This window comes from Canis lupus, chromosome 35 (genome assembly GCF_048164855.1).
Source record: "Canis lupus baileyi chromosome 35, mCanLup2.hap1, whole genome shotgun sequence".
In the NCBI taxonomy this organism is placed as follows: Eukaryota; Metazoa; Chordata; class Mammalia; order Carnivora; family Canidae; genus Canis; species Canis lupus.
Genome location: NC_132872.1, coordinates 24,687,766 through 24,711,848, shown reverse-complemented (window position 1 = coordinate 24,711,848; position 24,083 = coordinate 24,687,766). Strand labels below are relative to the sequence as shown.

Below are 24,083 nucleotides of genomic sequence, written 5' to 3'. Positions count from 1 at the left end.
AAAGAGGTAAGAAATAGACATGCACGCACACACCTGTCACCATATCTATTGTGTACTCCCTCCCCCTGTCTGTTCCCCCCTTTCTATATTAAATACTAGGAGATCACATTGATAGCCCCAGCTCCGGTCTGACGCAGGGGTATTCTATCTTTTATTCTTCTCATGTTTATAACTTTCCACATTTACAACCAGGGATAGCCTGGCTTCTATTGTCCTAAACCATTTACTTACTTGTTCATTGCCCTTGTGTGTAACCAGTCTTCCAACCCTGCTGGCTGCTTCCTCAGACCTTCCAGTCTTTTTAGCCCCATCAACCCTAATCTCTCAAGGAAATGGGAGAAAAAGGATTTTTTTTAATAAAAGGAAAGGAGGAAGGTAAGAATCCCATGCTCTTTCTGTACCTTGAAGCATCTGTATTTTCATGATCATCATGCTATCTGTGTGAAGATGTCACAGAAACAAGTAAAGTTTATACCTGCTGAGGGAAGAGTTCAATTATTTATTCACTTAGTTATTTTTGTGCCTACTATGTGTCAGGCACATTGTTAAAGATGGATATGGTCCTTGCCCTTCTGAATGTATAATTCTAGTGGATTATTTTCATCATAGTTATTTATTAGTAACATTTTGTGGCAATGCTGTGTTAAGCACTTTATTTATGTTACTTAATTTTAATTCATATGGCATTCCTATGGGAAGAATAGTGGATTTTTTCCTCACCTTACATATGAAGGAACTGAGCTTTTGAAATATTTTTTTTGAAATATTTAGTAAACTTTCTAAGACCCATAAGCTATTTAGTGGGAGATTTGGAATTTGAATTTAGATTGGTCTGACTCCAGAGCCCCAGCTCTAGACACCTGAAAACCAAACCAGTAAGGTAGAATTATCCATCATGATAGGAATTATACATCTGGAAGGAATTATGATTTACCAGATCTTGAATGCAAACCCTCCCATAGAGCTATGTTGTCCAATACTTTAGCCACAAGCCACATGTGGCTATTAAGTACAAGACATGTGGCTAATGTGAATATAGATATACTGGGATTGTGATATACATAATTTCAAAGACTTATAAAAAATAATATAAAATATCTCAATTATTTTTATGTTGATTACATGTTCAAATGTCAATACTGGCTATTTAAAAAAAAGAAGAGGATACATTAAAATTATTTTTATTTTATTTCACAATAACCAAAAGGTAAAAACAACTCAAATATTCATCAAGAGATGAATAGATGAGTAAAATGTAATATATATATATATATATATATACACACACACTAGAATATTATTCAGCCCTAAAAAGGAATAGAAGCCTGACACATGGATGAACCTTGAAGACAGGTGCAGTGAAATAAGCCAGTCACAAAAGTACAAGTACTATATGATTTCACTTAGATGAGGTACCTAGAATAGTGAAATTCATAGAGACTGAACATAGAATAGAGTTTAAAAAGGCCAGAGAAAGGGAGAAAAGGGAGTTATTTGTATCATGGGTGCAGAGTTTCTATTTGGCGTGATAGAAAAATTCTGTAGATGAGCAGTGCTGATTGTTGCACACCATTGTGAATGTACTTAATGCCACTGAACTGTATACTCAAAAATGGTTAAGATGGTTTAAATTTCTCAATTTAAAAAAATGGTTAAGATGGCAAATTTTATGTTATATGTATTTTACCACAAATTTTTTAAAAATTATTTTTATCATTTCTTTTTACTTTTTAAATGCAGCTACTAGAAAATGTAACAGTGCATATATGGTTTGTATTATACCACTGTTACACATCATTGCTATAGTATCATTTATGAATACATAAATGTACAGTATTTATCAAACTTTCCCTTTTCACATCGCATACTTAAGATTCTAACACACCATAATGGGCCTAAATTAGACTTTACCTTCTGTTCTCTCAGTTTTAAAAGAGTTAGAAAAGGATGCTTTTCACTTAAAATTTATATTGGCAGCATAGACCTTTGAAAATAAGTAACTTTATGAAATAGTAGCCATTTGTTGTTTTAATAATTCTTAATATTCTATTTGCACAGTATCCACTGAGCATCTATTCCCGCACTAACACAATTGTCTCTGCCTGTGTGTATGCTAAAATATAATTATTGTAAATTCCATCTCTACTAAAGTCTCCTTGGGTCCATGAAATTGGTATTATTAGTCTGTCAATTAAATTTCAAAAATTGAGCCCCCAAGTCAGACACCCTATCCCCTTCCTGTAGCTCTCTTGTCACAGTGTTTACCAAAAATGGGTATCGCATAGGGAAGAAATAGAAGAGTGTTCTGGGCTCTCTATCCAAACAGAGAACTAAAGAAACTGTGAGTAGATCTATACATAAGCAGAACAAGGTCTCTAAAGGTGTCATATTCCCACCTATTCATGGGTGATGTAGGAACTAAGCATAGAAGGAAAATATCAAGAAAAAAAATATTCCTAATCTCTTAATGGTCACTTCCTCATTAACTCTGACCTTCAGTTTCCTTCTCTCTGAAGGTGTTGCACTGAAAAAGATGATATCTTCATGCTATTTTAGTACTAACATTCTGTGAGTCTGTTAATTGACACTTGAGAGTGATTAAGGAGCCCTAACCCTATAGTTTTCTGGAGTCTTCTTAGCAATTATTACTATTGATATCTTCAAGGTCTTGAGAGAGATATAAAGTACTCGTTCTCAAAAATATGGTGAGGTTTAAACTGATTTGCTTATTCATTTTTTTCTGTTTGTTTCTGTGAATTGTGAAAAGAAATGTGGGGTTCTCCTTAGCAGAGCTGGATCAAAGGACAATATTCCCTGGGCATACCTCACTTTTCCTTCACTCAGAATCCAGGGCCCATCTTCTTCACTGTCCTCTCCCCGTCCCAGTGGATTTTGTCCTTCCATGGTGCTCCCAGGGCTTAAAGGCACCTTACCCTCGGTCCACATTATTATAATTGCCAACATATTTGTCTCCCCCTTGCTAGACTAGGTATTCCTAGAGTGCAGCTTGCACCTTTCAGCATCGTAGCCCACACCCCTTATATACAGTCAGTGCACAATAAGCATATATTGGGTGGAGGAAACATCACCAAACACCTTGACCAAGTGGATGAAGGGAAGAAGCAGCTCGAGAATAAAGCAGCATTAGGACAGCATCTTAGTAAGCTGAATGGTAAAGAAATAAGAAAAGCACACATATTAAAACCATCAGTCATTTTTAAATTCCAGGACTTTAAATTTTTTCCCTAACAAACATTTTACCAGCAGTAAAATTGGTGGATTTAAATTTTAACATATTATCCTTTCCTTTATGTTCCCTAAGGCTGGAATTAATTATTTACATGTAAAAATGAAAGGTCTGGATAATTGAACAATAGAAAAATATTTTCAAGTAAACAAGTCTAATTAGGGAAACCTGGTATAATGAAGGGTTCCCTCCACTTCCTTTGAAATCCACTTGAGGACAATATTTTGGAATTACACATATTTTAGGGTTTTACATTTTTCTAAAGTGAAAATCATATTAATAAGTTAACTTTAAAAAAAGAAAGATGAGGAAAACATGTTCTTGAGTTCTGAATCTTGTTGTTGCAAATAATTTGTACTCTTCGGTTTCCAGGGGCTATTTCTTCATATACTTTACAAATGCCAAATACCAGGTGGCAGCTGTTTTAGCTCTAAGGCATTCCTCAAGTGTCCTGTTTTCATGTCATTATGTAATGCTTTTCTCTTCGCATGGCTGTCACCACTCAGTGGCCTTGTCGAGGTATATCACTGCATAGCTCTCTTCACTTTTGCATCTATATTCATTTTCCAAATGGGCACTGGTTCTCTGAAAACTAGAGGAAAAGAAGAGAAGAAATAATTCTGACAACATCTCAAATTGGACCAACGTTTTCTCCTTGGCTAGAAAGTTCCTTTGTGAACAGGAAAATATATGAGTTGAAGCTTTTCTCTCTTCTCAACCCTTCTTTTCTTTAAAAATGTTATTTCATCCTTGTCTCCTTTTCCTTACTGACTGCACATCTTATAGATATGTCGTATCAGCAGAGAACTTGTTTCTCTTTTTTTTTTAAGATTTTTTTTTTATTATTATTTGAGAGAGAGAAAGAGCATGAACAGGGGGAGGAGGGGCATGGCTTCCCACTAAGCAGGGAGCCCGATGCGGGGCTCCATCCCAAGACTTGAGCCGCAGTCAGACACTTAACGGACTGAACCACCCAGGCACCCCTAGAACTTGTTTTTCAGCTCAAATTTTGCTTTCGTAACTGTTGTGTCTGATAGCTAAAGGGCAGCTGTATACACCCATAAGCACAATTTTCAGTTCATTACAAGAGATATTTCCTGAGTGCCCATAATACGCTGTGCATGGTGCTAGGTCTTGGTACTATAAAGATGAAACAAAATGTTGCCCTGTTTCTGTCCTTCAAATACTCACAGTCTAATAGGAGAGGCACATGTCAAAATTCCATTTTTTTTAAGATTATTTATTTGAGAGAGAGAGTGAAAGAGCACAAATAGGGGGAGGGGCAGAAGGAGAAGGAGAAGCAGGCTCCCCTGCTGAGCTGGGAGCTCCATGCAGGGCTCAATCCCAAGACCCTGAGACCCAAGCCGAAGGCAGACACCCAAAAAAATGAGCCACCCAGGAGCCCCTCAAAATTCTAATTTTAATGGGCTGAGCATTATAACGGGGGGCTTAACATAATGCTGAGTCTTCCTAAGCTGGAGGTCAAGGAGGTACACAGGGTGAAGGGGGGAGGTGGGGCTATTTGGACTGGAACCTTGGGGGAGGAGTAGTTGGTTTCTGCCAGGGGAAGGGTAAGAGCGCAGGCATCCCGGGGAGGGGACATGATGTGAGCACAAGCATGCTGACAGGAAAGCACATGATGGGTTCAGCAATGGCAAGTGGCTCCCATGCCTGGAGCACAGGGGTATGGTGTCCAGTTCTATACTGTGGAAAGTAGAATATGTATTTGAGCCAAAATGTTAAGGGCCTCGGATTCTTTGATGCTAGATATTATAACTACCCTGTGGACAGTGAGGAGCCACCCATGACATTTTAGCAGAAAAATTATAGACAGGAAGGTATAGTAAGAAATCCACAGGATTTGGAACCAGAGGCCTTTTTCTGGGACCCTGGAATGTTTCACCTGAAAAGGAACTCAGAGCTCATCTAATTTTAGCCGCTTGTTCTACTCATGAAAATTGTGTGACTCAGCTTTAAATTTCACACCACTTGGTGCCCTCTACTTGACAGAAAGCCTTAGAGAAGCCTCTGTGCCAACAGCTTCCCTAAAGTCATCCCTGGGTTTAAGCAAGGTTATTCCCCCTGTGCCCTGAGGGGACCGTGAGTGTCACCTCTGTGCACTTTTACTGATAAGGATGCTAGGACCTCAGAGCCAGCCTAGAGGAGGGAATGAGAGATAGGGGAGGCTGCTGTAGCCTGGGGACCAGTGGCATACATGGCAACGGGGTATTTCTACCTGGCAGAGAGAATCTGGGCAGGTAGCTGCAACACGATTCCAAGTGAGCTGCCTGGGTTGAGGTCAGGTCCCACGCAGCAATTATGGAATGAGGAGCAGAAGACATGGAAAGATGAGAATTATGCTAAGGAATCTGAACCCCAAATAAACTAGGTGCTGAGCAGAGGTACAGTCCTAGCAGAGAAGTCTAATACACTGAGGAAACCAGGGGGGAAAGTTGATCCTAAGAGTTGAGCAGATCAGGAGGTGATTGGAGAAAGGCTGCTGTTCATCCAGCAGGCAAGTACCCAGAGAGCCCTCCAGAGAGCATCTCTAGGCAGGAAAACATTTCTAGGCATCCTTTTCTGGTGTGGCCAGGCTCCTGGTAGCTCATCAGACTTGGTTCTCAAAGAACCAGGCAGGACACAGTCTAAAGACTTGAGATCTTCCCTTTTAGCCCCTGGGCAGGGTTGGGAAAGCAGGGCCTAGCACCCAAGTTTCCAGGCAATGCCATGATTTGGCATCCCAGGCCAGAGCCAAATGGCAGGGAGACAAGGGTGTCCTGCTGGGACTGGCTTCACAATAGCTTCCCAGGAATACGTTGTAGTATTCATTCTCAGTCTTTGGGGGCTTGATGTTAAGGTTCTTTTGTAATTTTGCTTAAGAAACACCATACTACATATATAATAGCAACTCTGCTTTCAGCCACAAATATCTTTAAATGAGAAAGGGCTAAAAAAAAAGAGAGAGAGAGAGAGAAAGGGCTAACCACCCCCCCACCCCCATTTAAAATGCATTGTGTGCCAAACCGTGTATTTTAAAACAGTCATTGTGAAGCTTTCTAATTGTAGCCATAAGTTAGTTCCCTGTTCTCTCAGCCTCTCAAGTTCAGTCAGGGTGGTCCTGGTTAAAATGAATACATGAAAAACCTCTAGCAGAAATCCAAGATTTACAATAATAGTATTTATGATAGTAAAATCACAAAATAAAAAGATATTCCTCTTATGTTGTTTTTTTTTTTCAATTTACGATTTGCGATTGTAATTATTCATTTACTCAACAATTATTTCTTGTGTGTCTGCTATGTCCAACCACTATCCTGAGTGCTAGGAATATGATATTTAAAAGGCAGATGTTATTGGCTCCTGCCATCTCGGAATTTAAAGTATCTGGATCTATTCATAAAATAAAAATAAGTTATTTTTATTTATTTATTTTAAATTTTTAATCAAATACTAAATTTATTTAAGTCTATTTATCAAATAAAGAGAAGTTAATAAACCAGATAGTTACAACTTGAGCTAGTGCTATGGTAGGAAGTAAGAGAAAATCAGGACAAAGAATGAAGAGGAAAGGGAGGGCCTACTTTATATGTCAGAGGAGACAAGTTGATATTTAAGCTGAGACCTAAGTAATGGAAAGGAGTTAGACCAGAAGTAGTAGTCTAGGTATGAGAACAGTAAGTGTAAAGGCTCTGAGGGAAGAAAGGAATTAGTATGTTCTAGGAACCACGGGATATCAACTGTGGCTTGGGAATTGTGGGAGACTGTAGGGGTAAGTGCAGGACCTGGGGCGGGGGGGGGGCACTTGTGGTAGGGAGTATGGGTGTTAGTATTAATGCAAACTGCTGTGGATTTCTAAGATGGAGGATTACATAATCCTATTTATATCTTTAAAAGATCTTTCTGGCTCTCATGTGGCAAGCGGAGGGAGTCAGAGTGGTTACCGGGGGCAAGGTCATCCCTGGGTGGTGACCAGGAATTCATGGACTCTAGACAACTTGTCATTACTTTTCCTTCAATTCTTTCCCCCTACATGCCCGAATCATTTCTTTGCCTGGTGGCTAGTAGAGGAAAAGATACCAGAAGCACTGCCTTTTCTCAGAAGCAAACAGTCACGTGAGCCATTCCGGTAGGGCCCTGCTCCTAACACTTTTTTGTTGGAATCCTACATGTCATTTTCACTTTGCAAGTTTGTGAAACTTATGCCATTTGACCACTGTTCTTGAACTGTGTTCCTGGTGCACAGAAAGGATTCAGTAAATGTTTGCTAAATTGACTTGACTTAGATTCCCAGTGGAGTGAATAGAGAGGGAGAATTAGAAAGGCCAAAAGGATCCTCTACTTCCTCCCTGAAAATGATATGTATCAGTGGGCTACGATGGCTCTTAAACAGTATTTTCAGTCTATGGTAGATATAGGTCAGGGATGACTACAGTTATTCTCTGCTAGAATAAAAGGTGCTGTGTATATGCAAAAAAGGTTTTTTTAAGTGCATCTGGTTAGAGTTTAATGTGGCTGAAAAAAATCACTATTTCTTTCATGTTTCAGTTACTCAAATATGGCTAAAAATGTGCTTTGGAGATTTTCCAAAATAAAAACTCTTGAGGTGAGAGAAATCCCAGCCCCAACAATAACTTGAAAATTGGAGGTTGGAATAGTAACTGTTTTTTCAACTGTCTTAACTCTGTCACCAACACTATGATGATTTGATTACATGTGACAAGTCTGGTTTCTGGCCATTAAACTACACACTTCAGCTACAGGCACCAGTCTTTCCCTTCTTTTCTTTCAACCATGTATCAATCTGGGGGAAGAAATAAGAACGACGGGGAAAGAGGTTGGGGAGCTCGGGCCTTCCCAGTGACCCGCAGGTCACAACTGGTGCTGGTGACCCTGACCTTCTCAGCAGCCTCTTGTAATCAAAGGCTTGCAGCAAACTAGTCATAGGGTGTTTCTCTCCCTGTCCTCACAGTCCTCAGCACCCAGTCGTGTTATTCGGGTGCCATTTGCTTACTTGACCATCAGGGACATCCCAGAAGGGGAAACACATCCCCAAATAGCAAAGGGCCACCTGGGAGCCAGGTGAGAAGGGAAGGGACAGTAGTCCTAGTGATGTCATGGATATAACACTCTCGGTACAGTGCCTGGTATAGAGCGGAGTCACCCAATGTATGGTGATGGCAGCTGCTGCCACTGTTACTTCTGTTCTTGATGGCGGTGATTTATAAATTGATTAGATGTGTATGAGTCTTAGACTGTCAGATACCAGCTTTCAGCCTCACCTCTTTCCACTCTGTTCCTCACCCCTCCCAACCCTTCAGGCACTGCTTGACAATCCCTTTAAGTAAGAGCTGTTGTCTTAATTTGCTCCTGTATTTTAGAGTCATCCCTGTTCATGGTACTGTTATTCCAACATCTCCCATCTGGTAATTGGTGTTCCTTCTTATAGCCACTGTGAATGTCTTTATCTGGGAGGAGATAAATCTTCCGAAGTCCAAAGGCACCTACCTCTGTGTGTCACTCTAGCCACATAGTTCATGCCCTGGCTTCTTCCTCTTCCTCATACAAAGGGTAGTTTTGTTACCATCTCACCTAAGGGCTTCTCAGAACATAACTCAGTTAATTTCTTCAATCATCTTTTGCACTTTGCTAAAGAGCTCTGTGATCTCAGGTGCCTCATTTTGCTGGAAAGGGAGGGACATGGCACATCTGATCCCTCACTTAGGCAGGAAATAACCATTTCAATTAGGGGCCTGGGAAACGCATCTCTTTGCAAAAGGAATTGCTATTTCTCTGGCAGTTGGCTTCCTTCCTTCTGCTCCCAAGCCCACCCTTGAAAGCCATGGCTAGGCATCTCTGTCAATGAAATAAATATTGTAATGGGTCCAGTAATTAGCAGGCAGGATTATGTTTGGGCTGTAACCTGACTCTAATTGCTGACCTCAGAGAATTAATTTCACATGACATAGCACCTTAGCTGTATGCTAGCTTAGGAGTTTCCACTCATCTCTCCCTTTCAGCCAGATCACTTTTTCTATTTCTGGGCTTGTTGTGTCGATGAGTCAGGTGGCCCCAGACTCTTCCTGTGGATGAAAGGGGCACTCCTGACTTGGCTGTATTTTCTGAGTATATAAATTATAAAAAAGGAAAAACTCTGGCATAAAAGTAAGGGAACCTGGAGGGTTGAGTAAGGAAAGTATAAAATAGCCAGTATAAATAAACCCTGGCCCTGGGCCTGCATGCAACAAGATGTACAGCACAGAAAATGACATTCAGAAATAATGCTTTTCTGTATTAAAAGTCATCATAAGAAGTGTAAGATATAAAAGATCATGCTAATATTTGCCACCAAGTCCTTATCATGAAGTTGAAACAATTTATAAAGTAAGGCAAAACATCTCTATGAAGACATGTCTTTCGTATCATAGTAGGTGAGGTTTGGTCTCTTCCCCTGGAGCATTGTGGAAAAAGTCACTGTGCTCGCCTCCATGGGTCCTGAAACTGTTTCAACAGCAAATAAGTTCTTCACTGAGGTCTCCTGCTTTGATTTCTGTAAAAAAAAGTTCAGAGAAATGACATACTTTTCATGTTCTTTAAAACATGACATGGTAGGTTCTCTTGTATACCAAAAAAACAGCATGAAAACCAAAATCGCCTTTTAAGGCCTCGTTCAAAGCTGGCAAATTATCAAAGAAAATTGCTGCGCGTTATGACTTCATTGATATTATTAAGAGCCAAAAATGGTTGTACTTCTCCTGAGTAATTGATTGTTCTGTTGTTACTGTTTTAGCCCATGGCTATTCTGAATATGTGACAAGGTTTCCTTTTTCTCATTGGCTCATAGAAACTTAGAATCATATTTGTGCCCAGTCCATAGCAAACATATAGGTCATTATGACATCTTTATTGTAACTTAGATTATTATTTTTCTCATATTTGCTCCCACTTCTAATTTATAGTGCCTTATTTTTCTGTAACCTTGTAAGCTGCCTTAAACCTTTTCTAGAATAAAATGGCCCACAGTGGACTAGTTCTATTTTAAAACTGAAAGACGTTGAGCAGAGCAAGAGAGAGGTTAACCAAGGGAAAAAAGCAGCAGGCAAACTATACAAATGTCAGCAGCTTAAACCTCAGCTTCCTCATCTGTAAAATACAGACCTCCAGCATTTTTGAGGGGCTCGAAATTATCTTTAGATAACAAATGTGAACATACTTTATAGATTGCAGAGCTCTGTGCAGCTTTGTTGTGATTATTTTAAAGCCATTATTAATTAAGGCGATTATGTAGTGCCAAGCTCTCGACCCAATCTTCATTTCCACCCAGTAAAAAGACCTTCCCCAGGAAGGACCCCGAGCCCAGGTGCTTCGGAGAGTGTTCTTGGGGGTCTCCTCCAACAAAGGACCATAATCCTCAGAGCAACACAGAAGCAATAGCCTGTCTTCAATTATGAGCCTGACAGGGTTCTGTTCCTGGGCCATTCCAGGGACCAGGAAACCTTGATCAAGACCTGGAAAATATCTGGTCAGCAAATCCTACTTACCTTAATGTTTCAGTATCCTTTGAAATGGTTGATGTGAGCATCTACACAAAATTCCACAGTGCAGGTCCCTTCACTGCATAAGTGTTCCCTTTTAGATTTGGGGACCCCAAGAGCACCCCATCTCCCGCTTGGAAATTTATAGAATCATCATCTAATTGTTGACCTAATCCCAAAATTAGAACCTCTTGGCAGGGGGAGATTTATGGAATGGAGGGCATGTGGACAGCCCTTGGTGATCACTGCCTAGCCATTCTTATTAACGAGCTTATTAGAAATAGTTCTGCTCTCAAGCAAATTGGGGCAGGAAAGAAAGACTGAGAACCACAGCCCAAATGATCCATTCTTATCAGAGATAAAGTAGATTTTTAAAGTGGTTTCTGGTCAGCAAATAAGTTTCAATCATCAGGCAAAGCTTCCCATAGATCCCACCAGCATCATGATCAAGGCCATAGACCAGGCAGTGCAGTCTTGAGGGTGAGAGAGAGCCCGAGCTATCTGTGTGGGAATGCTTGCTCCCCTGCATAGTGGCGGAGGGTCCTGGGCCAGACCCTGCACCTTACCAAATCTTGGCTCTGAAAAATGGAGATTATGAGGTTTACGTTACACTGTACACGTAAAGTGCAGAGCACTGGGCCCTGGGAGGTAGGAGAGGGAAGGAATGATCTTTATAACCTGGGCCCAGCCCTCCTTTCAAGCTTCATTTCCCCCAGCATACCTGTGTGCACCCACAAGGACTTCCCCCGGCCCTCTCATGTCTGTGACTTGGACATGCTATTCTAGAACACTCTTTCTTTCCTGGTTTGTGCATTGAACTCCTACTCTTTCTTCAGCATTCAGATGAGATTCACTTCTGAATGCCTTTCCTGATAGACACCAACAGATCCTTGCACTAACAGGATGTAGGGTTCTGTCCTCTTTGTCCCCCTACTGCTGCATACTCTGCGTTGCATTTTCTTTGTTTATATAAGATTTATTATTGGGTATTATGTTTATTTCATTTTAAAAAGACAAAGAAATTCCAATTTATCTTAAAAATAAAATGATAGCATATGGTAGAGAAGCTGTTAACATTTTTTTTATAATTTTAAACACCATTAGAAATTGTATGTTGTGAAAGACAAGCCAAGATTGCTAAATGTATATTTTTTATTGAGGTATAATTTACACTTACTGAAGTACTCAGATCTTAAACGTACTATTCAATCAGTTTTGACCAAGACCTAGCACATTTCAGTCACATCTGAAAATTCCCCAAGGGCCCTTTCCAGTCAGCCCCCCCACCCCATCCTGCCACACCGTAGCAACCACTGATAGGATTTCTCTCGTTCTGTGCTACTGTTGCCTACTCTAGAAGCTCATAGAAATGGAATCATACAGGGTATACTTTGTCATATCCTGCTTCTTTCATTCAGTAATGCTTTTGAGACTCATCAACATTGTTGGCATGTATCAGTAGCCCATCTTTTAATTGTTTAGTAGTATTTCATCATACAAATACACCAAAACTTATTTAACTGTTTTCTACTGATGGCATCTATCACATTGTGGATTTTTTATTTTAATTTTTAAATTAGACAGTAAAATCAGCCTTTTTTTTTTCTTTTGGCATGCAAGTCTATGAATTTTAACACACACACAGACTTCTGTGACCACCACCAAAATCAGTAAGCAGACAGTTCCATCACCGTAGAAAACTCCCTACTGCTATTTCTTTATAGTCCCACTTCCCCCAAGCCCCAAGTCCCTCATGACTTTATACTTGTTCTTCATCACTAGAGCATCACATTGCATTTTACTTGTTTACATATATATCTGTTGTTCTCACTGTATGGTCAGCTCGTTAGAGTAAAGACCATATCTTATTCATCTTGTCTCCTCAAGGCTTAGCACAGTACCTGGTACATACCAGATGCTTATTAAATACTTGAAGGATGAATGATTTAATGTCCATATAGCCACATAATGAATCCTTTCATAATTCTTAGGAGGGAAAGAGAAATAGAAAGCTGAAGGAAGCCAACATTAACTTTGTTCTAAGAAATCTTAGGCCTTTTTTTTTTCCAGAGGAATAATGATTTTTATGATTGCAAGAAATTCTAAAGAGTGCTGTCTGGTGATTGCCACTTGAGAGAATACTTTGAGTCACACAAATTAAGTAAGCTCCCATAAATAAGGAATTCAGCAAATGTTTAATTATACTAAAAATATTACTGCTGGTAAGTTTGAACATGGAAATTAAAAAGGAAAAAGTTAAGCATGCTTCTTTGTCTATTACCTATTTCTATATTCCAGAAGTCTAAAACTCTCCCCCAGAGTCTCTAATATATTTTCCAGGTATTCTTAACTTTATAAGGATCCTCTACACTATATTTAGAGAAATTCAATATTCACACTGTTACTTTTGACTGAGGTTTCAGTTGCCATGTTTTTCCCTAAACCAGTGTCATCTTTATCTAAAATTTGTTTTACTAAAGCCATTAATATTGCAAGTGATACTTGGTTCTTGTAACTAGTGCCTTCCCTAGAGTATATTTAGTTCTTTTCAGCTTCAACTTTTTCTTTTTTTTCCCTTCAGTGTTTATTGGTGTTTCCTTTTTCATTAATCATAATACTGAAATGGCTCTCTACATATCCTTTTTATCCTCTTAATTTCACCCACCAGGACATTATCTCTTACAAATTGAGCCCTTTGCCAGTTTCATGTCACATTTCTTTAAGCAAATAAATGTTCTCCATATGCTTAGCATATACTCCTGAGTCCTGTAGCCTATTACCCCTTTTAAAACAGAAATGGGGAAACAGCTGTTTCTCAATTCCTATAAAGTATGTCCTGTTTTATAGATCATGCTGAGCAGCTCTGTTTTGATGTCTGCAATATTACTTGGTCCTTGAAATTGTGAATTTCCTGGACCTGAATTTTCCCTCTCACATTTGGGAAAGAGAGATTAATTCTACTAGTTGTTCCGTTATGTTATACAGGCCATGGGGTCTTCAATGTCATTTATTTTGGTAGCTACTAAAGTATCACGTGGAAGAAACGCCTTCTTCCTTATAGCACAACAAAATTTTGAACTCTTAAGATTGATATTGTGAAGTCATCTCATTCAGTGTTTCAGCAGCTATAGATTAAATATATTTGCAGATTGTGTGCTACATGCAGAGCAAATAAGGATGAAAGGACACCTTGCTCTCAGGTAGCCTACAGTCCAGTAGAGACAACAGATGCAACATAATGATTGTTCTAATCAAGGGATATCTAACCTCTTCCCTAAATGAAGAGTTGGCAAACTATGGCCTGAGATGGCTGCCTGTTTTTATATTAAACTTTTTTTAAAAGATTTTATTTATTTATTTGAGAGACAGAGAATGAGAGAGAGAAAGAGCACAAGTAGGGGGAAAGAAGAAAGGAAGAGGGAGATGCAGACTCCCTGCTGAACAGGGAGCCCGATGTGGGGCTCAATTTCCAGAACCCTGAGATGATGACTTGAGCTGAAGGCAGATGCTTAACCAACTGAGCTATCCAGACACCCCTATATATAAAGTTTTTTTGTAACATAACCATGCCTATTCATTTACATATTTTCAAGGGATACTTTCATTCGAGTTGTAATTCTGACAGAGATCATATGGCCCACAAGCCTAAAGTATTAACTACCTTGTTCTCTAATAAAAAAAAAAAATTTGCCAGTTCCTGGCTTAGGAGAAGGAACATTAAGAAGTATATGTCAGCAAAGAATAGGGTAATGGAGAACACCTTGGAGGATGCCAGCATTTTAGGGGTTAGGTACAAGAAAAGAGTCCATGAAGTGATGGTTGAGAACCAAACCATAGCATACCAGAAAACAATGGAAGAGTGTTGGAAAGTTGAGGGTTGACATCAGTGTCAAATGCCCCAGCACAATCAAGTAAAATGATGATTATGATGACCATTTCCTGAGACTTTATTTGTGTGCCAGACTGTGTGCTAAGCAGTTTACATTCATTATGTCAGGACTCCATGTAACAACCCTGTAAGGTAACCCTATAATATCCCCATTTTATAGATGAGGAAATTTAGGCATAGAATAAGAAGTAACTTTTCCAAGGCCACACAACTTTAAATGGAAGAAGTGGGGTTCCAGTCCAGGGAGCCTGATTCTAAAGGGACTGTAATTTAATCCCTCTGCCATATCCAATTTGACAATTAGGAAATCATTGGTGTCCATAGCAAGAATAATTTCAGTGCCATGATGTAGGTGGAAGATAGCCCATAGAAGACTCACAGGCAGATCAATGGATGGATTGATGCAATAGATGGTAGAGTCTAGCATGTGTATGATCTGTGTTATGATTAAATGAAAGTACTATAACAATACAGTGAGGAAAGGAAGAATCATTCAGGAACATGTTAAGACAATTGATCAAATATTTGAAAAGGTACTAAATTAGAGCTTCATTTTATATCATACAACAAAAATCTACTTCATAGGATTAAAGTTAAATGTTTAAAAAAAGATTAAGCTGTAAAAAAAAAGATTAGATGAAAATATCTACTTTGCGTGGGGAGAACTTTTCAAAGCATAATTGCTTTGAAAAAAATATATATTTGATCTCCTTATAATTTAAGACATCTGTAGATCAAAAATAATTTTAAAAAATAAAAGATAAGATGGATCTGGAATCTTGATTAAGATGGTAGAGTAGGATCCTGACCTCACTTCCTTCCATGTACACACCAAGGTTCCAACTATATAAATATAGAGTCACCCTCTGAGAACAACCTGAAAACAAGTAGAATAGCTCTTCCACAGCTAAAAATATAAAGAAAAAATCACACTGAGAAGGATAGGAGTGGCAGTGACAGTCTGGTCAGGACCCACACCTCTGACATGGTAAGTCAAAAGCTGGAGGTATATCATAGGAATGATGGAGGTTCTCCCTGAGGAGCAAGGGGTTCAAGCCCTACATGGGGTACCCTGCCTCCCTGAGGACTTGAACTGAAAAGAGGAGCCCCCATAATATATGGTTTTGAAGATAAATGGGTCTTAACTCTGGGAGAACTGGAAGTCTATAGGAAGGGTCTGTGCACAGATGCACTCAATCCAAGACCCAGCACAGAGGCAGCAATTTGATAGGTGCCTGGGACATAAATGAAGGAGTTTTGTTGGCTAATACTAGAGTGTGTCAGAGGAGCAAGGATTGGTAGGAACTTATCTCTGGGAACAAAAATCCTGGCAGGCACCATTTTTCTTGCCCTTTTTCTGCCTAGACAGCCTGACACTGTCAGACACTCATTCTGACACCCTCCATTTACCTTGCTAGCACTACTTGCCTTGTCCTGACATTCCCCTCCAGACTGCCCCATTCAACCCACCTACTCTAGCAGGTGCCCCTCCAAAGCAGCTCTTGCCCCACCACACTCAGCAGTGGAATTGGCCAGGACTGGCACCCTACCAGAGAAGTTCCAACACCGCCCACCAAGCCTCTGGGCGCCCTCAGCAAAGACTGGCATCCCCACAAAGTGACTTGTGCCCAGGAGGCCCAGTCCCAGCCTCCAGTGTGCCCACAGCAGTTGTGGCCTAGACACAATAAGAGGGCACACACAGCGCACATGAGAAACCCCTAGAGTGCTTGGTTTTGGTGACGGGGAATGGATCGTGCTTCTAGGCCCCACAGGACACTCTCTGCATAAGTCCACTCTTTCAAGACCAAGAGGTGTAGCTGATCAACCTAATACATAGAAACAGTCAGGCAAAATGAGGAAACAAAGGAATATGTTCCAAACAAAAGAACAAGATAAAACCTCAGGAAAAGAAACTAAATGAAACAGAGATAAGCAATCTACATGATAAAGAGTTCAAAGTAATGGTCATAAACATTCTCAGTGAACTCAGGAAAAGAATTGATGGGCACGGTGAGAACTTCAACAAAGAGATAGAAAATATAAAAAAGAAATAAGAACTGAAAACTACAATAACTGAACTGAAAAATACATCAGAGGGAAACAACAGCAGATTAAAGAATGCAGAAGAATGGATCACTGATCTGGAAGAGGGTAGTGGAAATTGTCCAAGCTGAACATCAAAAAGAAAAAGAATTTTTTAAATGAGTATATTTTAAGAGACCCTTGAGACAACATCAGACATACTAACATTCACATGATAGGAGTCCTCGAAAGAGAAGAGAGAAAAGGGAAGAAAACATATTTGAAGAAAACAAATGAAAAATTCCCTAACCTGGGGAAGGAAACAGACACCCAGGTCCAAGAAGTACAGAGCCTCAAATAAGATGAACTGAAAGAGGTTCATGCTAAGGCAAATATTAAAATGCCAAAAATTAAAGGTAGGAAGAGAATCTTAAAAATAATAGGAAACCAACTAGTTACATACAAGGGAATATTCATAAGGCTATCAGCTAATTTTTCAGCAGAAACTTTGCAGGACAGAAAGGGGTGGCATGACCTTCTCAAAGTGCTGAAAGGAAAAAACCTAGAGCCAAGAATACTGTACCTGGTAAGGTTATCATTCAGAATTGAAGGAGAGATAACGTTTCCCATCAAATAAAAGTTAAAGGAGTTCATAGCACTAAACTGGCTTTTTAAGAAATGTTAAAGGAACTTCTTTAAGTGGAAAAGAAGGCCATAACTAGAAATAGAAAAATTATGAAAGGAAAAAAATCTTGCTGGTAAAAGCAATCGTATAGTAAAGGTAGTGGATGAAGCAATTATAAAGCTAGTATAAAGAATAAAAGACAAAAATCATAAAATCCACTATCACTACAGTAATTAAGGGATACACAGAATCCTTTAAAAATATATAAAATGTGACATCAAAAACAAAAATGTAGGGTCAGCCTTGGTGGCTCAGCAGTTTAGCACCACCTTCAGCCCAGGACGTGATCCTGGAGATCCAGGATCAAGTCCCATGTCAGGCTCCCTGCATAGAGCCTGCTTCTCCTTCTGCCTGTGTCTCTGCCTCTCTCTCTCTCTCTTTCTCTCTCATGAATAAATAAATAAAATCTTTGAAATAAAAATGTAGTGCTTTATTTTCTTTTTAAGATTTTACTCATTTATTCAGGAGAGACACAGAGAGAGTGGCAGAGACATAGGCAGAGGTAGAAGCAGGCTCCCAGAAGGGAGCCCAATGCAGTACTCGATCCCAGGACTCCAGGATTACGCCCTAAGCTGAAGGCAGACACTCAACCACCGAGCCACCCAGACATCCCCAAAATGTAGTGCTTTAAAAATGTGTTCAAACTTAAGTAATTGTCAACTTAAAAAAGCTAAAATAGACTGCTATATACATACAGTGTTATATATGTATCTTAATGGTGACCACAAACCAAAATCTTTAGTAGATACACAAAAAATAAAGGGAAAGGAATCCAAACAGAGTACCAAAGAGAGTCATCAAATCACAAGGGAAGAAGAAAGGAACAGAAGAACTGTAAAAACAACCAGGAAACAATTAACAAAATGGCAGAAGATACATACTTATCAATAATTACTTGAAGCATAAATGAACTAAATGCCCCAATTAAAAGACAGAAGGTGACTGAATGGCTTTTTAAAAACCATCTATGCGCTGCCTATAAGAGACTCACTTCAGACCTAAAGATACACAGAATGAAAGTGAAAGGAGAGCAAAATATATTCCATGCAAATGGGAATGAAATGCTGAGGTAGCAATACTTATATTGTACAAAATGGACTTTAATATGAAGATGGCAACAAGAGACAAAAGGCATTACATAATGATAACAGGATCAATCCAACAAGAGGATATAACAATTGTAAATATCTATGCCCCCAACATAGGAACATGTAAATATATAGAGTAAATATTAAAATACATGAAAAAGGAAATTGACAGCACTATAGTAATAGAGGACTTTAACACTCCACTTATATCAATGGATCATTCAGATAGAAACTTAATAAGGAAATAGGGGCTTTAAATAACATATCAGATCAGATGTACTGAATAGACATAGAAATCATTTCATCCAAGAATAGCAGAACACCCATTTTTTTTCAAGAGCACATGGAACATTCTCCAGGAAAGATCACAGATTAGGTCACAAAAGTCTTAATAAATTGAGAAGATTGAAATCATATCAAACATCTTTTCCAACCACAATAGTATGAAACTAAAAATCAGTTATAAGGAAAAAAAAACTGTATAAAACACAACACATAAACAAAACACAACATTCTACTAAGCAACCAGTGGGTCAATAAAAATAAAAAATCAGAGGAAATTAAAAAATAACTTGAGACAAATGAAAATGGACACACAATATTCAAAAATCTACGGGACACAGCAAAAGCAGTTCCAGGACAGAAGTTTATAGCAATACAGACTTACTTCAAGAAACAAAAATCTAAGACCAATATAACCTTATACCTAAAGGAACTAGAAAAACAAAACTTGTATGTGGAATCTAAAAAAGCAAAACGAACAAAACAGACTCACAGATGCATAGACTCATAAAGAAATGGTGGTTGCCAGAAGGGAAAGGGTGGGGAATGGGTGAAATAGGTGAAAGGGATTAAGAGGTATAAATTTCCAATTACAGCATAAGTAAGCCAAAGAGATGTAAAGTACAGCACGGGGAATATAGACAATAATATAATAACTTTGTATGGCACAGATGGTGACTAATTGTGGTGATCATTTCATAATGTATATAAATGTCAAATCACTATGCTGCACACCTAAGGCCAGTATATTGTGTGTCAGCTATGCTTCAGTAATAAAAGAAGATTTAACAACTTTACAAATTAACCTCAAAATTTAAAAAACTCGTACAAATTAATAAGGAAAACATCAAAACTCTTCTTGACGAATGAATATTAAGAATATTCTATTCATATAAGAAACATTGCATGGTTTTTTTTAAGATTTTATTTATTTATTCATGATAGACAGAGAGAGAGAGAGAGAGAGAGAGGCAGAGACACAGGCAGAGGGAGAAGCAGGCTCCACGCAGGAAGCCTGACGTGGGACTCGATCCTGGTTCCCCAGGATCACGCCCTGGACTGAAGGCAGCGCCAAACCGCCGGGCCACCAGGGCTGCCCCATTACATGGTTTATAAGAAGTAAAATATTCCCTCAGTCATAACCAAATGAATGCCAATTAAAATGCAGTCATTTTTACCTATTGGCAGTATTTAAAAATTCAGTACTTACTAAAGTGTGATGAAACAAGTTTTTTTTTTTAAATATATGTTGATGACTTAAAAATTGACCTGAAACTTTCTGGAAAACAGTTAAGACTCTTAAAAAACATACATACCTCATTACAATGCAACTTCCTCTGAGAAATCTACTCTAATTAGAAATGCATAAAATCTAATCTGAAATACGTAAAATCTAAAAATATATTACAAAGGCAAAATATTGTAAATAATGTAAGTAATGATAGAATAACAAATAGAGTATTGCAAACAAAGGCAACAAAAATGTCCTTCAAGACTACTGTGAGAAAGTACTCATGATATATGAAAAGATACTTATGTAAGATACATAATTTCAGGGGATCCCTGGGTGGCGCAGCGGTTTAGCGCCTGCCTTTGGCCCAGGTCGCGATCCTGGAGACCCGGGATCGAATCCCACGTCGGGCTCCCGGTGCATGGAGCCTGCTTCTCCCTCTGCCTGTGTCTCTGCCTCTCTCTCTCTCTCTGTGTGACTATCATAAATAAATAAAAATTTAAAAAAATATGTAAAGATGTGTACATAAGTGTACACCTACATACATATACATACACAGAGACAAAACGAAAAGTGGAAGTGAACGTTTCAAAATTGTAATAGTGGTTCTCTTGTTCTAGCAGGGCCATCTTTTTATAGTGGTACCAAATTTTTCTGAAATCTCCACAATTAGTCTGTATTACTTTTATATCAGGGGGAAAGGTTTAAAAAATTTTTAATGATGACCTCACCAAATTGTTAGTATAGAATTGACAAAACTCTTTAGCCTCTTTTATTTATTCACCCCATTAGACTGTTTTACATCTTAGTTTTATCCCAGACTGTTATGTAAAACATCAGAGTTATGATTCTTAAAGAATCCTTCTATATATTTCCCATGCAGTTGGTAATTAGTTGATAGGTTAATATCGTAAAGCCCAGTTTCCAGTAGGAAACTATAAGGATGATGCAAATAAAGTACCTTGTTCTAAACTACACAAAAAGGCAGGTAATTTCTGGCTGTTTCCACTGAAAAGCTAGGTAAGAAAGTTATTAAGCATTCTGACTCAGGGCATGTGAACATTACATCCACTTTTAATGATTCACAAGCTTCACATTAAGGGTATACATTAAGTAATCTAATAGGTAGTAAAGCCTCTGAAGGCTATAAGGCAGTCTTAATAGAAACAATGTGCTTTTACATTGTAACATTTCTCTTCCTTGGGATCACACTCTATAACAAGGGTGAGTGGGTAACAAGTCTAGCTGCAGCCTCATAGGCTTTTTCCTTATGAAATGTCTGTTCAGGGGACGTGATGTAACTTGCATACCCATATAATAGGCCATGTTCACCTATATTTTTTTTTAATGTTACCCAATCCCTCTATACTTTAACATTCTACCTCACTCTGGAAATTTTGACATGTCCAGGGTATATATAGCATTCTTAATAGAAATTGGCCTGAACCAGAAGAGAATCATAAATCACAGCAGTATGACTTCATAAGTCCACAAATGAGAAAACTGGCATAGAGTAAGTGATTTTCCCAAGATCACAAAAGTTGGAACTAGAATGTAAGCCTTCTAGGACCTCTTTCATCACTCCTCTCCACTGGCACTTCCCAAAATGTGTACACAGAGCACCGTTCTGGGAGCTGTTAACAGTTGTGCTGCAAAGAGCAGAGTTCAGAGGTGAAATAAGCCTAAGGATGACTTCATTTCCATTCCCACACTTGGAGAATAGTAATGCATACTAATACATTGAAGAACCCCTGCAATAAGACAGATACTGAACCAGACGGGGTATGGGAATGAAAAGCATAAACCAGAAGTAGTCTAGCAAACCAGATATATTCTCTGCCCAGCTATGTAGGATAGAAGCAGGGATAATGAGGAAGAGTTAGATAATCTGGACTAAGTGGGTATTTTTGGTGTTGGATTGTATTTTGGAGAAGGGGAGCTGCTCACCACATGCATCAGCTCTGGCTCCAATTAGATGAGTGTGGTCAAATTTTAAAACACATTATTATGTTAAACTGGGCTCTATCCACAAAGCCCCATGGATTTCAATATCCTGCTTAGAGACCACTACCACCAGAGAGCCATAAAGTTTGCTTTCCAAGTTAGAGGAGCAGTATTGCATAGGGGTTAAGGGACTCTGAATTAGCACTGCGTACATAGATCCAAATCCTGGCTCTCTCATTAACCTTGGGCAAGTGCCTCAGTTTCCACCTCTGTTAGAGAGAGGTGGTAATAATGCCCATTTCCTAAGGTTGATATGCAAATTAAATGAGTTAAAGTAGGTAGAGCATTTATAATAAGGACTATGTAAGTGTTTTTACCATTATTTTTAGCTTCTATTCCAAGAACAGAGAAATTATAAAGCAGTGCTTCTAAATGTATAAAGTATGCTCATCCAATAAACATAATAATTCTACTAAGACCCAAAATGCCACAGCCAGCACCCTTGGCTCTACTTACCTAACTCTGACTGCAGAAGTTAACCAGAAAAGATTAAATTGAAGTTACTCATAGTTTGAAAATCGCCCCCCAAATATGTAAATGTACCAATATTTAAATTCGAAAGGAAGAAAGGTGTAACTCTAACATTCAAGACTGAAGTTGAGGCCATCTTGCCCAACCTGACTTATATATATATATATTTTTTTTTTTAATCTAAAAAGAAAATAAGATTTTTAAAAATGCCTTATTGAACAGACAACAGCCAGGTATTGGTTCCGCCTACAAAGTTGTCCTTTGATATCTGCATGACCTTTACTGTGTTTTTGTAACTTAAAGATAGGACAGGTCCTGTGGCACCATGATTTTTTACCTTAAAGGTCCTTTCTCTGTATGGCTCAGGCTTAAGTGTGAGAGTTCACACACACAAGGTCAAGTTCCTATGGCTCTGAGTGCTTTGCCCCTGATGTGGGCTGGTGGTTATTGGAACCCTGTGTACATTTTTTAGAAGGAAGGAAGGGAGGGAAAGGGAGGGGAGGGAGGGAGGGAAAGGAAAGGAAGGGAAGGGGGTAGGGGTAGGGGAAGAGAAAAGGGAGGGAAAGAGGGAAGGAAAAAGAAAAGTATTATTAATCTGGACCACTAAAAATTTTGAAAAATAACCTTGAAGATTTAATTTTGATGACACGGAACTGGCACCAGAAATTTTGTAGCATTTAAGCTCTCCGCAAAAAAGAAAATGAAACATGTTTTCTTCAGTTATGCATTTTTGAGATGATCTTAATGGTCTCAATACTTTGCTTTCCAAGTAAAGTACTTTTTCTTTACTTTTTCTCCCAGAGTTTCAGGACCCATCAACCTACTCCAGTTCAGAGTTTTGCAAGCATCTTCATTCCAAATTTTCTAACTTTAAAGTTTTTTGTGGGAATTGGCACCGTATTTTGTAAGCAAAGTTTTGATCCGTTGCTAGGGACATCTTCAGCTATGAAAATAAGGGCATTATTGGAATATAGAATAGGCTGTAGCATTTGCCACTAGACATGGCAAAATTAAAGGGCAGAGGAATCTCCCTCGCACGCTTCCCATTCTAGTTCAGAATGACAAGAAAACTTCTGATAGAAGCAACAAGAGTCTATTCCAAATTTAGATTTACAGGGACTTACACTTAGAAGCATTTGTTTTGTAAGATCTTTTGGAGAGGAGGAAAAGAGCCTGAAGAAGGAAAAGAAAGATCATGCCCAGTTTCTTGCAGTATATGAGAGTGAGAAGCCAAAAAAGGAAAAGATGGTAGCTAGGAAAAACAGAACAAAACAAAACTGGAGAGGTATGTGCCAGGTTAAACAAGGAGCCTGATGAACCACCACAAGCCTGTGGAAGACCTTGCATGGGCCAGTGTCCCTGCAGCTGGACCTGGGACCATGTGGCCAGAAAACGCCAGGAGACTGAAGGTCGAGCGTGCCCAAGCTTCTCTCAGCAGCCGCTCCCACAGCAATCAGGTGCCCTCAATTGTGCACAACAAACTTGGTCTTGAGTTTGCTGTTGCTCCTGCCACCCATCACTGAATTCTTCGTTTGCATGCTGGATCCCGTTCTCCTTTTCTCCCCTTTTTCATTTCTCCACATTTTCCTTTCTCAGTTAAAGTTGCAACTACTTGCTAGATTATAGCCCTAA

General features: G+C 39.0%; 1 protein-coding gene and 1 long non-coding RNA gene across 10 annotated transcripts in view; one reads left to right on the top strand and one right to left on the bottom strand.

The window, feature by feature from the left end:
- COL8A1 (collagen type VIII alpha 1 chain) overlaps positions 1-24,083 on the top strand; it is a 536,056-nt gene that overhangs the window by 465,270 nt on the left and 46,703 nt on the right. Inside the window, exon 1 of one of the 9 annotated variants that reach the window (XM_072812444.1) lies at positions 23,603-23,908. The exons of the other annotated variants lie outside the window; for them this stretch is intronic. Coding sequence (XP_072668545.1) covers positions 23,797-23,908 — 112 coding nt within the window. The 5' untranslated portion in view covers positions 23,603-23,796. Of the gene's footprint in view, positions 1-23,602; positions 23,909-24,083 lie in introns of those variants that run through there. 9 annotated transcript variants of the gene reach the window in all.
- LOC140625156 (uncharacterized) overlaps positions 9,551-24,083 on the bottom strand; it is a 40,880-nt gene continuing 26,347 nt past the window's right edge. The window contains exon 3 of the long non-coding RNA XR_012024537.1: positions 9,551-9,794. This is a non-coding gene — a long non-coding RNA (uncharacterized lncRNA). The remainder of the gene's footprint in view (positions 9,795-24,083) is intronic.